Source organism: Drosophila persimilis, unplaced genomic scaffold (assembly GCF_003286085.1).
Source record: "Drosophila persimilis strain 14011-0111.01,24,50 unplaced genomic scaffold, DperRS2 tig00000697-arrow-arrow-pilon, whole genome shotgun sequence".
Taxonomy (NCBI): Eukaryota; Metazoa; Arthropoda; class Insecta; order Diptera; family Drosophilidae; genus Drosophila; species Drosophila persimilis.
Window position 1 is genome coordinate 250,831 of NW_020825338.1, and position 13,202 is coordinate 264,032.

The following is a 13,202-nucleotide window of genomic DNA, read 5'->3' on the forward strand; positions in this document are numbered from 1 at the left end:
CGTGATCAATTAGGACTCAGGCGAGAGGTGAACCTGATCGGATTTTAAAATTGTGAAGACCTGAAATGAATAGACTGGATTCTGCAAATCGCAAATTCGATTACCCGAAAGTGTAGCAGAAACTGGAAAATTAAGGGGAAAATTAATGCTTTTTGCTGGTTCCGCAATAAATTAAGAGTCATGCGAGTGGGTTCTAAAAATCAATTGAGCTGGCTTAAGTGAGTATCAAACCATATCTATTTACTCCTAACAATCTATATCCAATTTTCAGAATGGCAATGCTGGAACAATTCAAGGAATGAGCCAATCAGGGGGAAGGGAACCTTGGGCTTCTTTGATCAAACAGCATCTGCATTCCCATAGTACATCTGATGGTCATTTTCCCCTTACGCATTTCAATCAGACCTCATTTCCAGGACTCTGCTGCATCTCATCCTGGCATCAGGCACAGCCCGTTCGAGGAAATGTATTCGCACTAAGCCTCCTCGAGGAGCTCCCTCGAGTGACTCCACTCGATGCTCATTGCTAATGACACCATCGATAATAATGCTGCTCTGTTCCCGCCACTCAACTCTGTGTCCCGCCTTCTCAGTGCCCGCTCTCCCACATCGCCTCTCCGTCCAGCATCTGCTTGCCATTTTCAATTTCCAGAAAAGCTTTGCCAAAGCAATTCGAGTGGAAAAGTCAAGTCAACTCGAGTCGAGCCGGTTCGAGTCGAGTTAAGCTTTATTCCCCGCGTATGCGTCGAATCAGGCTCACCTCTAGCCCAAATCAGAATCCTATTGCGGATATTCGTACCAACGTGACTTCGTGGGGATGGTGGGGCGTGGGTGGAATGCCATTCGTGCCACTTAAATGAAATCAGCAACGAACTATTGAGAATCGAGGAAGCGGCAGCCACATCAGACACCTTCAGACCCAGACCCAGCGCCAGCGCCAGCGCCAACCCCAGTGAATTTACAGAAACCACCGAGAAGCCACTCGAACAAATAATGCATGCGGCTGTGGAAACAACAACCTTAAGAACAAGAAGCTGAAGAGGATTCTGAGGACGAGGACGAGGATGAGCATGAAGCTGGAGCGAAGAATGAGACTGGAGGCTGGATACCTGGCAGGAGCTAAAGCGCAGGCTGAGGCTAAACTACAAGAAAAGTCGTTCAGGCTCAGTCAACAAAATGCCAAATTCAAGCACCTGCCACAATTCTAGCTCGGCACGTTGTCGCTTCCACTACTCCCCCGCTGCCCGCTGCCCGCTGCCCGCTACCCGCTGCCCGCTCCACGCTCTGAGGCGTGGGCCTCTCCTCCACCACTACACTTCTCTCTCTCTTTTCTGGTTTGGTTTTTGGGAAGTTTTCCTTCTCGTACTCGTAAATGTTTGCCATACAAATGTATAAAACATTACCGCACGGCTCTGCCAAAGACGTGCAACATAAAATGGGAAGAGAGGCGTTTGGGAACCGGGAGGCAGATGAACTTTTTATATTCGTATTCGAGCAGTCTTTGCCTGGCCCCCCAAATCCACATCCACCCACTGAACCACTGAACCTATCCCACTCTGCCGCCCCATCGCACCATCGTTTGCATCGCCCCATCGTTTGCATTGGTTGAGTTTCGTTGTCGTTGTGGGTGCCGTTGTTAGTGTAAACCCCTGTTCTCTTCAGGGCTGCGTGGGAGGTGAGAGTCGTGAGTGTCGTGAGTTTGCGGTCGTGTGGAATGAAGGAACTAGATCAGCCTGGAATAAGAGCAGAGAGTGTGAGGCATACACATGTACATATGTGCTGGATAAATGCATGCATACATATGTAAGAGAAGAGATCTGCCCTGAACAAAAAAGATCTATCGATCTAGTTCCAGATAGTCCAGCCGATCCAGATAGTCCGAATTATATTCGAAAAGAATATGACACACCGAGCTATCCCGAACATCCATCCCTTTGACTATTTTCTTTAGATTCTAATTTTGTTCTCCTTCACTTGCTTCTCTACCAGCGACAGTTTTATGCCTCCTTTCTTTTCATTTCATTTGGTTTCATTTCGTTTCTTTTACGTTTGTCATTCATTCTGCTTCATTTACTCAATTGTGAGTCATCGTCATCATCATTATCAGAGCTGCCATCGTCAGAGTTTCCAAGGTGGCATAGGGCGGCGTAGGATGGCCTAGGGTTGCCTGTTCTCTGAAGGGCTGTCACCTTGCGCCTGACGGCCGGATAAGAGTTGTTGACCCACGTTGGGCCTAGCATTGAATTCAGTTACCCACCCCCCCCACCGCAATCCTATATCTCACTCGATGCTGCTCGTGAAGGTGTTTTTCGCTTGAAGAGGAACGGAACCCACATACACACATTTACTATACTATACTAAATACATATATATATATATATAGAGGAAGAACAGTTATATAGAGAGAAGGATAGAGAGAAAGGGAGAGAACATTCTCTTATGGGGCAGTGGCAACACTTAACCTTAATTCTGGCAACTCTGACACATCAACTGAGCCACACAGACAATGGTCACATTAGCCTAAGCCAATCGAGGGGTACGCCAGGGTATTGGTGGTGGTGGTGGTCATGGGTGGTGGGTGAAGGGTGATGGAGGGGTCAATCATTCAGTGGTGGAGAGGGAGGGGCAGTGTGGGGGTGTCGGTGGTTGGGTAGGCAATGCCTTTGTCAACGTTGAAATGAGCAAAATGCATAATCGAAAAAAATCATTGAAGCGTAAATGCTTTGTAACAGGATACGGCACTAGTAATGGGACGAGGGGTAGCCAGGGTGCAGAGTGGATAGCAGACTGAGGTTATGGCAGGACAAACGTAAGCTTATACCGATGTCCATGTGGATCCAAGCCAACATGAAAGCCAAAGGAAACCAGCGGAACCCAAACGAAGCAAACCCGAGCGACGAGTTCGAAGCAGGGACAGACATAGACACAGATGTGGAAATGGAAATGGGACAAGGGGACAAGGGGAAAGGGACCTGTGCCGCGAGGGGAAACAGGGAAAACTGTACGGAAGTTGGGGTCACTGCACAGCTACTCTACCTCTATCTGGCCCTGTCTCTGTGTTCCACTGTGGAGCGAATGAGTGATGGAGTGAGTGAGAGCTGCGATGGGACATCGACACCGATGCCACCACCAATGAACGAGTCATGAAGAGGCTTTGGACTGACAAATGACACAGGCTATGGGAGCCTTCAGCCAGGTATAGAGCAGACGTAGCACCGAAAGATCTGTGATCTAGAGTGACCCACTCCAAGCGACGACTCTCCATCCAAGCAAAGCTGTGGAGCCTTCGCTGCAGGAATGGCATATGCTCAGCCAGTAGTTGGGACTAAGCCGGCCACTAAGGAGCGCCGAGCAGGATGGGACTGCTGACCATCCAACCGAGTCGAATCGAATCGAATCATCATATATGGCTATGCAGGGGCTAAGTAAGTAGTTGCCCGGATATTTTCTGATGATTAATTTAGAGGACGCTTAGGTACTAGTGGGCCACAGGATTCCCGATGCGGAAAATTAGTTTGGATCGAAATGCGAATTCCCCGAAAAGTTTGACCGTGGGTGGGACAGAAATTCCGCTTGGTGGCTGGATCGCATTCCCGGATGAATCATTTTCGCACAGAGGGTAACTCATGCACCCTCCCCCCCGGACAGCTCTTCCCTTCTGTACCCATCCAGCAAAGCAGCGAACCAACTAATTCAGTTGACTTCGGTGCAGTTCGGTGAGTTCCAGCCAGGCTCGAGCGGGGCGGGTGGTTCCAGTGGGAGCAAAGGAGGTTTCAGGACAGCTAAAGTTGGCCAACTGTTCCCGGTTCCCAGCCGACAATCAAATGGCCAACGACACCCTGCACCCTGTACCCTGTACCCTGTATCCTGCACATACCCTCTGCCCCTTGTCCCATGGCCCACCCATTCCTCATGAGTAGTGGAACTTTGTATGGGTTGTTTGGCAGCAACGATTGCGTGTTCCCCGCTGTGCCACGGTGGATATGGGGGTGCTGGGGGGTGCAGGGTGCATCGAGTGTTTGGGGAGATGCTCGGGCATATTGCACATTGTGTGTCCACCCCAACCCCCATCCTGTAGTTATGTCGCTATGGCATGGATGAGTCAGCCATGAACGAACGTGAAGTCCTTCAAAAAAAAACGTTGTGGAAAAAGCTGAAAAAAATGCAAGTACAAGGAAAGCGGGGAGACGGAGCACATGAGAGGTGTGGAAGGGCAGAGAAAGGTAGGCAGGGGAGAGGGGCAAGCAAGGAGAAAGGGTAGACGAAGGGCAGAGAGAATGAGAGGGCGCGACCAAGTGCAAGCAACCACGCAAGCAACCGCACAACCACAAAACGATGACGGGCAGTGCTATGCGATGCGATGCGATGCGTGCCACTGATAACGGTGACGGTGATGGTGTCGCTAGCGGTGGCTGCTGGCTAGAGGTGAGCAAGGAGCAAGGAGCAAGGAGAGAACTGAGCATGGGGTAAAATATAGAGAGCCACCCGATGCCTGGAGCTGGAGCTGGAGCTGGACCCAGTCATAAACTGCAGGCAAAAGCAGAGCCAACAAAAAACTACATACTGGCATGAATAGCGGCATTAAAGTATCAGCCAACAAAAGAGAAAGACACACACACATATAGAAAGAGACGGCGGCGATGAAGCGGCGGGGTGAATGAAAGAAGGCACAACAAATTGCAGACTGCATACAAAACACAAGCCCTGAAAGGAGTAAAAGAGGAGCAGAAAGCAGAAGCCGCAGCAAGAGGAGGAGAAGGAGAAGGAGAAGGAGGAGAAGGCGCCCCCATAAAGCAGCTTAGCTGCTCCCCTGGCCAGGATTCGCATCCTTCAGAGCTCCATCTCCGGCTCCACCCTCTGCTCTCCTTTCTTTACATTACTTAAGCTTGAATGTATATGAATTTGATAAGGTCTTTGTCTCCCCACAAAACGCTCTAGTTCGGGCCGGTGCTGTCTGCTGTCTGCTGTCCGCTGTCCGTTGTCCGTTGCCAAGGCAAATTGCTTTGAGTTATTTAAGAGAAAATACGGAGAATTGTTAAGGCCAGGCACGTCGTTGATTGTGGGTCGAGCAGTGCGAACAGACAGAAGTACCAGCAGGAGCTGGAGCAGGAACAGGGAGACGTCTCGACCCCGAGCTGAAATTGTTTTGAAATGATTTCAAAAAAGCATTTCAGTTTAAGCCAACAATATTCCGTTACGCATGTGTGTTTGTGTGCGTTCGTATCTGTGTGTCTGTCCAGGAATTGATGAATACGCAGCAGAAGAGAAAACGAAAAAGCAGTGGAAGCAGTGGAAGCAGTGGAAGCGGCAATAGAGAGTGCTATTCAAGTCGTAATCTGAGGAGCTCGACGAAGGAAACCGCACAATTTGTGGATTATCCCTCAGAGCTTGGGGTCTATCCGAGCTGTTGCTGCTGAGTTTGGTAATAATTGAAAGCAATTGAATGGGAACGGCATAGGGACTGGTATCTGAGAAAGGGAATCAATTGATATTGAAGATGGGACTGCTACCGGCCCCATCCTGGTCTGCATTCGATTTCCAGGATGATTCCTTTCTAATTGTGAGCAATTTGTGTCTCTCTACTGTTCGCTTGGAAAACCGAAGCCAAAAGGAAAATAGCTAAAATGATAGGGAAATTTATGGTGGCACCAAATCAAAATGCTTAACTGCCATCATTAGTTGGATGACGGACAGTGCACCTCCCGACAGTCGATGGCTGTGGGGCGGATGGTCTGCCCCTGCTCATATGCAAATTGGTTGGAGGGCAGCTGCTAACTGCTGTCTGGGCCGTGCCAGCGTTGTGTAAGCTGATTTCGGCCAAAAAAGGCCATTTCAGAAGCCAGAACGAAAGGCGAAAAACGAAAAACGAAACAGACGACGAAAAGAAAACGGTTCAATTAAGCCAATATTTGCGCACACTCGCGCCTTCTGTCGACTGGTTAGTTTTGGCAAGAGCTGGTGGATGGCACCTCCCTCCGCACTCCACTTCTGCCACTTCTGCTACTTCTGCTGCTTCTGCTGCCTCTGCTGCTGGTGCGCTGCTAAGCGATGGCACATTTTTCGAAGCATACTTTGCGGCTGCTTTGCCCACGGCCAGAACACAGGTCCCTGCTCGAGTGTTTGTGTATCTGTCTCCTTGTCTTTCACTGAGTGAGTGTGTGTATGTGCCTCTCTGTGCGTATTAGCGTATTTGTGTGTGTCTATATATGTGTATGGCTGGCTGTGTGGTTGGGATTTGTGTTTCTGTTTCAGTTTCAGTTTCGGTTTCGGCGTACTCTTTCGTTGGCCGGGACCAGAACTGAGAGGGGGCTGAGAGTGGGTCCGGGACTGGGACTGGGACTGGGACAAGAATGCTTTACTGGGTGACTCACCTGAACAGTGCCAATGGCCAGGACGACCACGGCGACGGCCCAGAGGCTCCGCAGCCACAAATTGCGTTGACGCAGAGCGGCGCACATTGTTCGCACTCTTTTCGGCCTTTGGCTCAACTCTGCTCGGCTCTGCTGTGCTGTGCTGTGCTGTGCGGCTGTGTCGCCTTCTTTTGGTCTTTGTCTTTGTCGAACTGCTCCTCCTTCTCCAAGGGAATCCGGCTCCTCTGGCTGCAGATGCGGCTGTCTCTGAACGGATGTCTCGGGCTGCTCGGGTTAATTGTACGAGTATTTGCTTTGGTGGCTTATTCGTTTAACACTATGCTGCAACTGCAGACCGATGACGAGGCAACGAGGCAACAGCGGCGGCAACAACAAGAAATCAAAAAAAAAACAACAACAGAAAAATTCATTAGCAAGCGAACGAATGAACAAAAAACCTTAACTTCTTTGTATCTTTCTTTTTGTATAGCTCTTTTCTTGTGGGTTCTTTCTTTTGTCCCCTGTTTCGTGTGCTTTTCGTTTCGTTTCGTTTCGTTTTTCGTTACGATTTGGCTCGGTCTCTGATTTCGATTTGTGGCGCTTAAGTTGTTTCACTGCTTGTGTCTCTGATTGCGTTTTCCTCCGCGTTGGCTTTCCTTTTGCGCTGCCCCAAAAGCTATGCAACGGAAAACGTCAACTGTGGAATCCGACTGCTCGTGTATGTGTCTACGTGTGTGTTTCGTCGTAGTATTTGATTGTAGAACGTAGTAGATGGAAACGCAGAGAGAGAGAATAATACTGATGGAGAGGAAGAGGGAGAGAGCAAGTGAGTGCGCTAGGGCTCTCGCCTCTCCACTGCCATTGTATGTTCTGTTCTTGCGTGTGTGTGTGTGTGTGTGTCCCGTACTCGTTGGTTGTCTTGCGGCTGGGATTTTTTTAAAGAATCCCTGTAAATTGCATCGTACATCACCCACAAACTCAATGAGTGGCATCTATAACTACACAATTCCATTTTTTCACCCATTTAAAAATGTATCAAGTTATATAATTTCCGCCACAACCCCCCACCATTCTGTAATGGAGTCTCTCATGCTTCTCTGCCCCCAGCTCTTCGAAAATATCAGCTGCAACCTGGCTCTGGTTTTGGCTAGCTCCATGTCGTATCGTTCGAATCGTTTCGTGTCTTTTCGTTTCATTCCGTTCCGTTACTTGGGCCAGCAGCTCCCACGCAAGACCGCAAATATTCACTCCCCCCTGCAACAGCCCTCGTCCACATGGGGGTTCTGCGCACGCACTTTCTCTCTCTCTCTCTCTCTCTTTCTTTTGAACTCTTCCACGCTCCCATCAGTCCTGCGCAGTGGGGACAATTCTCTCGGATTCAGCAGCAAAAGGAAAATTGGTTTATGCTTTTTTTCTCTGTCAAATTGGCACAACAAATCGAACTCGATATAAGTTTTCTTTTTCGTTTCTTCGGTTTTTGTGAGAATTTTGTTATCACTCAGTTTCTCTGTTTATCTGCTCTTTTATTCTCTTCGCTTTGCACTCGCACTTTAACAACAACTTTATGAACAGCAAAAAAAAAGGATACAACAATTCTTTAGTTCCGACACAACAAGAACAACAACAAAACAGTTTGGTGGTAATTGAATTCTTCTCTTGTCTCTGTCTCTCTTTCTCCCTCTCGTTTCTCTCTCTTTCTCCCTCTCTCTGGGTAAGTGTTTGAGTGTCTTTCTCTCTCTCTCGGTAGCTCTCCGAGCCAGGCTGGTGAGAGCGGGAGCTTGGGAGCTGTGGACTGAGATTCTCAGTCCCAGTCTCAGTTCCAATCCCAGTTGATGGCTTGGAGAGCTGGAGCTGTAAGTACCTTGCGCTGCGAACGCTCACAAACGACTGCGAGTGGCACCGACCACATGAGCAACTCGTCGCCTTCAGTGGGCGCCCAGTGGCTTCTGCTCCTTCGAACTCGATTCGACTCGTTGGCGCTGGGGCGCACGGCGCGTGCCCAGGATCGATATTAAGCGCGAAACTGGCACGGGGGTGGAATTGGGAATTGGCCTGTGCAATGTAACCTCGTGGATGTAACACCAGCCAGCGAGCGAAGCCCGAGAAGCAGCAGCAGGTGCTTGGCTGTTGTCGAAACCAGGGTGGTTAAACCGGTTCAAAATCGAACCGAATTCGCGTGGGCTTCCGTTTAAAAGGAACGTTTCCGGGGAAATGCTGTTAAAGAGGGAATCCCACACACACACACACACACACACACAAAAACACACAGTACAGCGTAGTAACGGCACTTTAAGGGATTCGAAAATGCCGCCATTTGGCTTCCCTGCCGACGCCATCTAGCTATTGGCTTCAATAAGTGGCGCCAACTATATGACACATGAGTTTATTTAGACACAAACCATGCAGCTTCCTCTACATGTCAAAGAGTCAGCTGCTGCCATCTGCTGCTTGGGAGATGTACTAGAATTTGTAGTTCTTAAATTTTCCATTCTGGCGTACGTTTAAATAATAATAATAATAAATATAATAATGAAAAAGACAAATTGTGGAAAAAAATTGTGTCTGGAATCAGAATAACATTTATATTAGGCGTTAATTTTCCAAGTTACTAAATCGAAAAACCGTTCCTGCATCTGATGTACGTTACTGATGGCTTTACGTTACCAAATACCGTGGTAATAAAAGTTAAAAAATCGACTATTAGCCGAGATTGGGCCACTTTTCTGGGATATTTCTTTTAGATAGTAGATAGATAGTATCTTAGAGAGACTTTTATAAATAATAATCTTTCATTTGGAGATAAGAGTAAAGAAAAATATTTCAAATCTAATCCAATTGTATTTCAATCAGGTAAATTGGTTAACTTTCAATATATTTAGACAATAGTATCGGGACAATACGATAAGGAAATCAGTTTTCATTGACTTTTAATGTTTTTTGGCATGGTAGACCGTTTTTATTTTCATTTCAACACTATTATTTTTCGTGTTGATTCACAGACAATACAACAAACAAATCACACATCAAAATGTGTCTTCATTCCTCGATCTGATCGATCCATCAAATATTTAGTACCTAGTATGTATCTATATAGCAAAATGCTTAGCAAGACGCAAAAAAAAAAAAAGAGGTCTTAGAATTATGCTGTTGGGGAGGGTCGGATGTTCCACTAGGACTAGGAGTAGTTGTGCAGGAGGTATTCATAGGAGTACTCGAAGACGAGAAGGAGAATGGCACCGCCGGGTCCCAGGCGCATGATCTTTGGCACGAGACCCTTGTAGAGGGCTCGGAAGCCCTCCTCCCGGTAGACGGTGGCCATGGAGCTGAGGGTGCCGCGGTATTTGATCTGACCGGGCACTGGCTGTGGTCCCTGGATGCGCGACTTGGCCACGTCGAAGGGGATGTTCACGAAGCAGGCCAGCGTGCCGGCCGTGAAGCCTATGGCCACCTTGCGCAGGAACTCCAGAGTCTTGTCGTCGTTCTCGGGCACCACGTTCTTAACGCTGTGGTAGAACCCGAAGTAAACCATGTTGAACACTCCGTTGCGGCCCATAGTCGCGGTCACGCCCTTGTTAAGGCCATTCAGCCCGAGACCGTCGCGCTGAACAATCCCACGCGCCACCTGGAACGTGCTGAGCATCTTCTTCTGGCGATCAGCCTGCTGGGCAACCTTCACCACCTCGAACGGGTTCACGGCGATGGCCTCGAGGGTGCCCGCGGTCAAGCCCGCCAGCGAGTAGGTGAGCGGAGTGGGTGTCGGAGATCCGAACTGGAACAACGGCTTCGTCTGCTCGAACACTAGAAACTTGATGGCGCGCTTCGGGGTCTCCGCCAGGATCGGTGGCATGATGCCCTTCCAGTACGAGCTGATTCCCTCCTGTCGATACATCTTTGAGAAGCAGTCGAAGACGCCATTGTAGTGTACCTGAAAGAATGATGATAAGAGATGGTTAGGCTGCTGTCGCTCTTTCTCTTAATAGATATAGAAATATATGGTATGGTGCAAACATTTTTCGATATTCTCTGCTGATCTGTTGATATATACTCTCAGCTCTTTGCCCACGGCACGCAAGGCTGCCACAGACTGGACAACTTTACGAAAACCGAGTGCATTGTCCCACATTTCTTCTGTGCTTGTTTCCCCCTTCTGTGTGACACTTTGAGTTTTTTCTTTTGCATTTGCTTGCATCCATAAATTTATTTAATCTTCTTCTACTACGAATTTATGTACATATGTATGTACGTACATATATGATGCAGGGGAAAATAAAATTCCGTCTCGAAATAAAGATATTGCTTTGTTTTGCCGGGAAGACTAGAGCAAAGCTTTTCCACACTCGATCCTCACTGCAGTCGGGATTCTGCATATCCCTTATAGCCCCTATATCTATCCTTGCTACAAAATCTTCTACACAACCAAAGAATTATCAGCTTAATGGTTTTTACGAGGTAACCCAAAGATGTAGAAAACATTCTCATAATAACTCCGATTAGATAAGCAGTGTGGGTTTGCTAGCAATTCAACATAAAACATTTCCATCCCCAAACTTTGAGTCTGTTATCATTGGTTCCAAGGAACACGCGTCCAGTGCTGAACATACGAGACTACGCCTACAGCCCTGCCGGAATCGAAAGTTTTTAGTTTTCCATTTCGATTGTTGGGGCCCTGTGCTCAGTCAGAGGGCCGGACTCGGCGTGTCTGGCATGGGCGTGGGGTCGGGTCTGACGCGGCTGATAAGACGCGCGACACGACTGTCGGCTGTGGTCGTTCCGTTCTGTTCGGAGCAGTTCTTGGGGCTGATAAATATGGATTGCCCATCGAGGGAATGTCAACCCGGAAAGAGAGAGAAACAGAGCGAGAGAGAGAGAGAGAGAGAGAGCAAGAGAGCATAACTATTTGTGGATAATTTTGGAAAGTCTAGACTTGTCTGGCGAGTGGTTCGTGGTGGGTGGGTCGTGACCTTGCTGTGCCCTTTTCCAAACGCCAGCTGTGAAAACAGCTGGCACTGGCGGATACCAGTACCAAAGTACTTACCTCAGTGACGGCAGTGACGGCACTGACGGCCGGTGTTGCTTGGATCTGTATGCGCGTCTTGACCACGTCCAGTGGCTGCATGATGCAGACCTCCAGGAAGCCGGCCGATCCGCCGGCCAGCACCTGGAAGGCGGCACGCTTCGCTGCCGATATATCATGTGTCTGCACGCCCTGAGAAGTCATCTTTTGCCTTCAGTTCTGCTCAGTTCTTTATCGATACGAACGAATTTTTCAAACTTCGAATTTCAAGTGGCTTGTGTTCAGTGGGTCAGTGCTCACTTTGTTATCCGATTGCAAGTGTCGGCGACAGGCAGTAGTACAAAAGCAGCACTCACAGCCAGAAGAACAATCGGGAAAAAAGTAAATAATATTAACTAAATGATACGTGGAACGCTCTGGGGCCGCCGCACGCTTCGAGAACGCAATTCGCACTGCGCGCGGCGCCGAAGCAGCTGCCGGACCCGAACCGTAGGTCGCGGCAGAGGCCGAGCCCCGTCCGAGCAGAGGAATTCGGTAAATCCAACAGGGGTTTGGTGGTTCAAGGGGTGGCGAGGTGTGCTGGAACGGGGTCGGGGCTAAGCTTTCGCCGGAGAACTGAGAACAGAGAACAAAGAACCGGTAGTGGCATGTGCTGGAAGTGCTCGCAGGGTGGGCTGTCGCTAATTGAATTTGCCGATTCGATCGTGCGAAAAGCTCTTCTCTTGCCTTAGATTCTGATTATGGTTCTCTCAGATCGCTGAAAAAGCTCCAAAGATCTATCTGAAAGATACACAGAGAGCAAGCTCTTTTTTGGGCAGTGGCTGGTGTGGGAGGGACTGGGCGCAGGGAACTGTCAATGGAAAATTTTGATGAGCCTGAGGGAGCTTCTGCAAATCTTAGAAAGCCCGTACAAGTGACTGACTATCTAGCTGTGTCTCTTATGATAAAGAGATTAGGAAATCGATGTACGAGTGGAATATACTAGAGAAATAACGAGGGGGAACGTTGTGAGTTGCTGCGGACACCGCATCTCTACAGTTATACCCGTAATAAGTCAAACGACAAAGAGTGCGTGCGAGAGAGACAGAAAATCAGTCTGAGCGTGACGTCGGGCGCTGCGTAGCCAGTGCAAATTGATTACGATCTGGTTCAGATTTTGCACTCTGTAAGAAGAAGATGACTTCTACGATTCTGCGTTTTTAGTTTTCTCGTGCCGTCGAAATTGTGGATGCCACAGATTTTTGCCCTTTGTGGGGGCGGAAGTGGGCGGGGCAAAGTTTTGAAATATTCTTGTAGCAGTGACATATCACAGAAGTCTGGATCCAAAACATCGTTGCTCTAGCTCTTATAGTCTTTGAGCACTAGGCGCTGAAGAGGACGGACAGACAGACGGACGGACGGACGGACGGACAGACAGACATGGCTCAATCGACTCGGCTATTGATGGTGATCAAGAATATATATACTTTATGGGGTCGGAAACGATTCCTTCTGGACGTTACACACATCCACTTTTACCACAAATCTAATATACCCCAATACTCATTTTGAGTATCGGGTATAAAAACACAATTCGGTTATCTGTAAAATAGCTGAAGCACGAACGAGCATGAACGACGTTTAACGAGTGAGTGGCTGCAGGTCCGAATTGTGTGAAAAGATAAGATAGAGGATGGATAGCAGCTAATTATAAAGGGATATATAGATAGCTAGATAGATAGATAGATACATAGATAGATAGATAGATAGATAGATCGATAGATAGATAAAAAGATTGATTGATTGATTGTCTAATATTATGTTAAATGAAGCGACAAACCAGACATTCAAAATGCCTTC

The 13,202-nt window shown here is 48.2% G+C and overlaps 2 protein-coding genes across 9 annotated transcripts in view; both read right to left on the minus strand.

Moving 5' to 3' along the window:
• Positions 1-8,227, minus strand: part of LOC6602756 (amyloid-beta-like protein) — a 51,272-nt gene extending 43,045 nt beyond the window's left edge. For 2 of the 7 annotated variants that reach the window (XM_026991928.1, XM_026991931.1), the window contains exon 1: positions 6,371-6,817. In XM_026991928.1, the coding sequence (XP_026847729.1) occupies positions 6,371-6,457 (87 nt within the window). In that variant the 5' untranslated portion in view covers positions 6,458-6,817. Of the gene's footprint in view, positions 1-6,370; positions 6,818-6,915; positions 7,013-8,210 lie in introns of those variants that run through there. The other 5 variants (XM_026991929.1, XM_026991930.1, XM_026991927.1 and 2 more) reach the window with 4 other exon arrangements.
• A 1,046-nt stretch (positions 8,228-9,273) lies between these two features.
• LOC6602757 (mitochondrial 2-oxodicarboxylate carrier) lies at positions 9,274-11,782 on the minus strand. 2 transcript variants are annotated; one of them, XM_026991923.1, is made up of 3 exons: positions 11,664-11,782; positions 11,385-11,592; positions 9,274-10,274 (listed from the first exon to the last, which is right to left on the minus strand). In XM_026991923.1, exons 2-3 carry the CDS (start codon positions 11,565-11,567, stop codon positions 9,525-9,527), a joined length of 933 nt encoding a protein of 310 aa, XP_026847724.1. In that variant the 5' UTR covers positions 11,568-11,592; positions 11,664-11,782; the 3' UTR covers positions 9,274-9,524. The 2 variants fall into 2 exon arrangements, with proteins under 2 accessions (XP_026847724.1, XP_002027786.1); XM_002027750.2 differs by having other exon boundaries at positions 9,275-10,274; positions 11,385-11,780.
• Between the last annotated feature and the right edge of the window lie 1,420 nt (positions 11,783-13,202).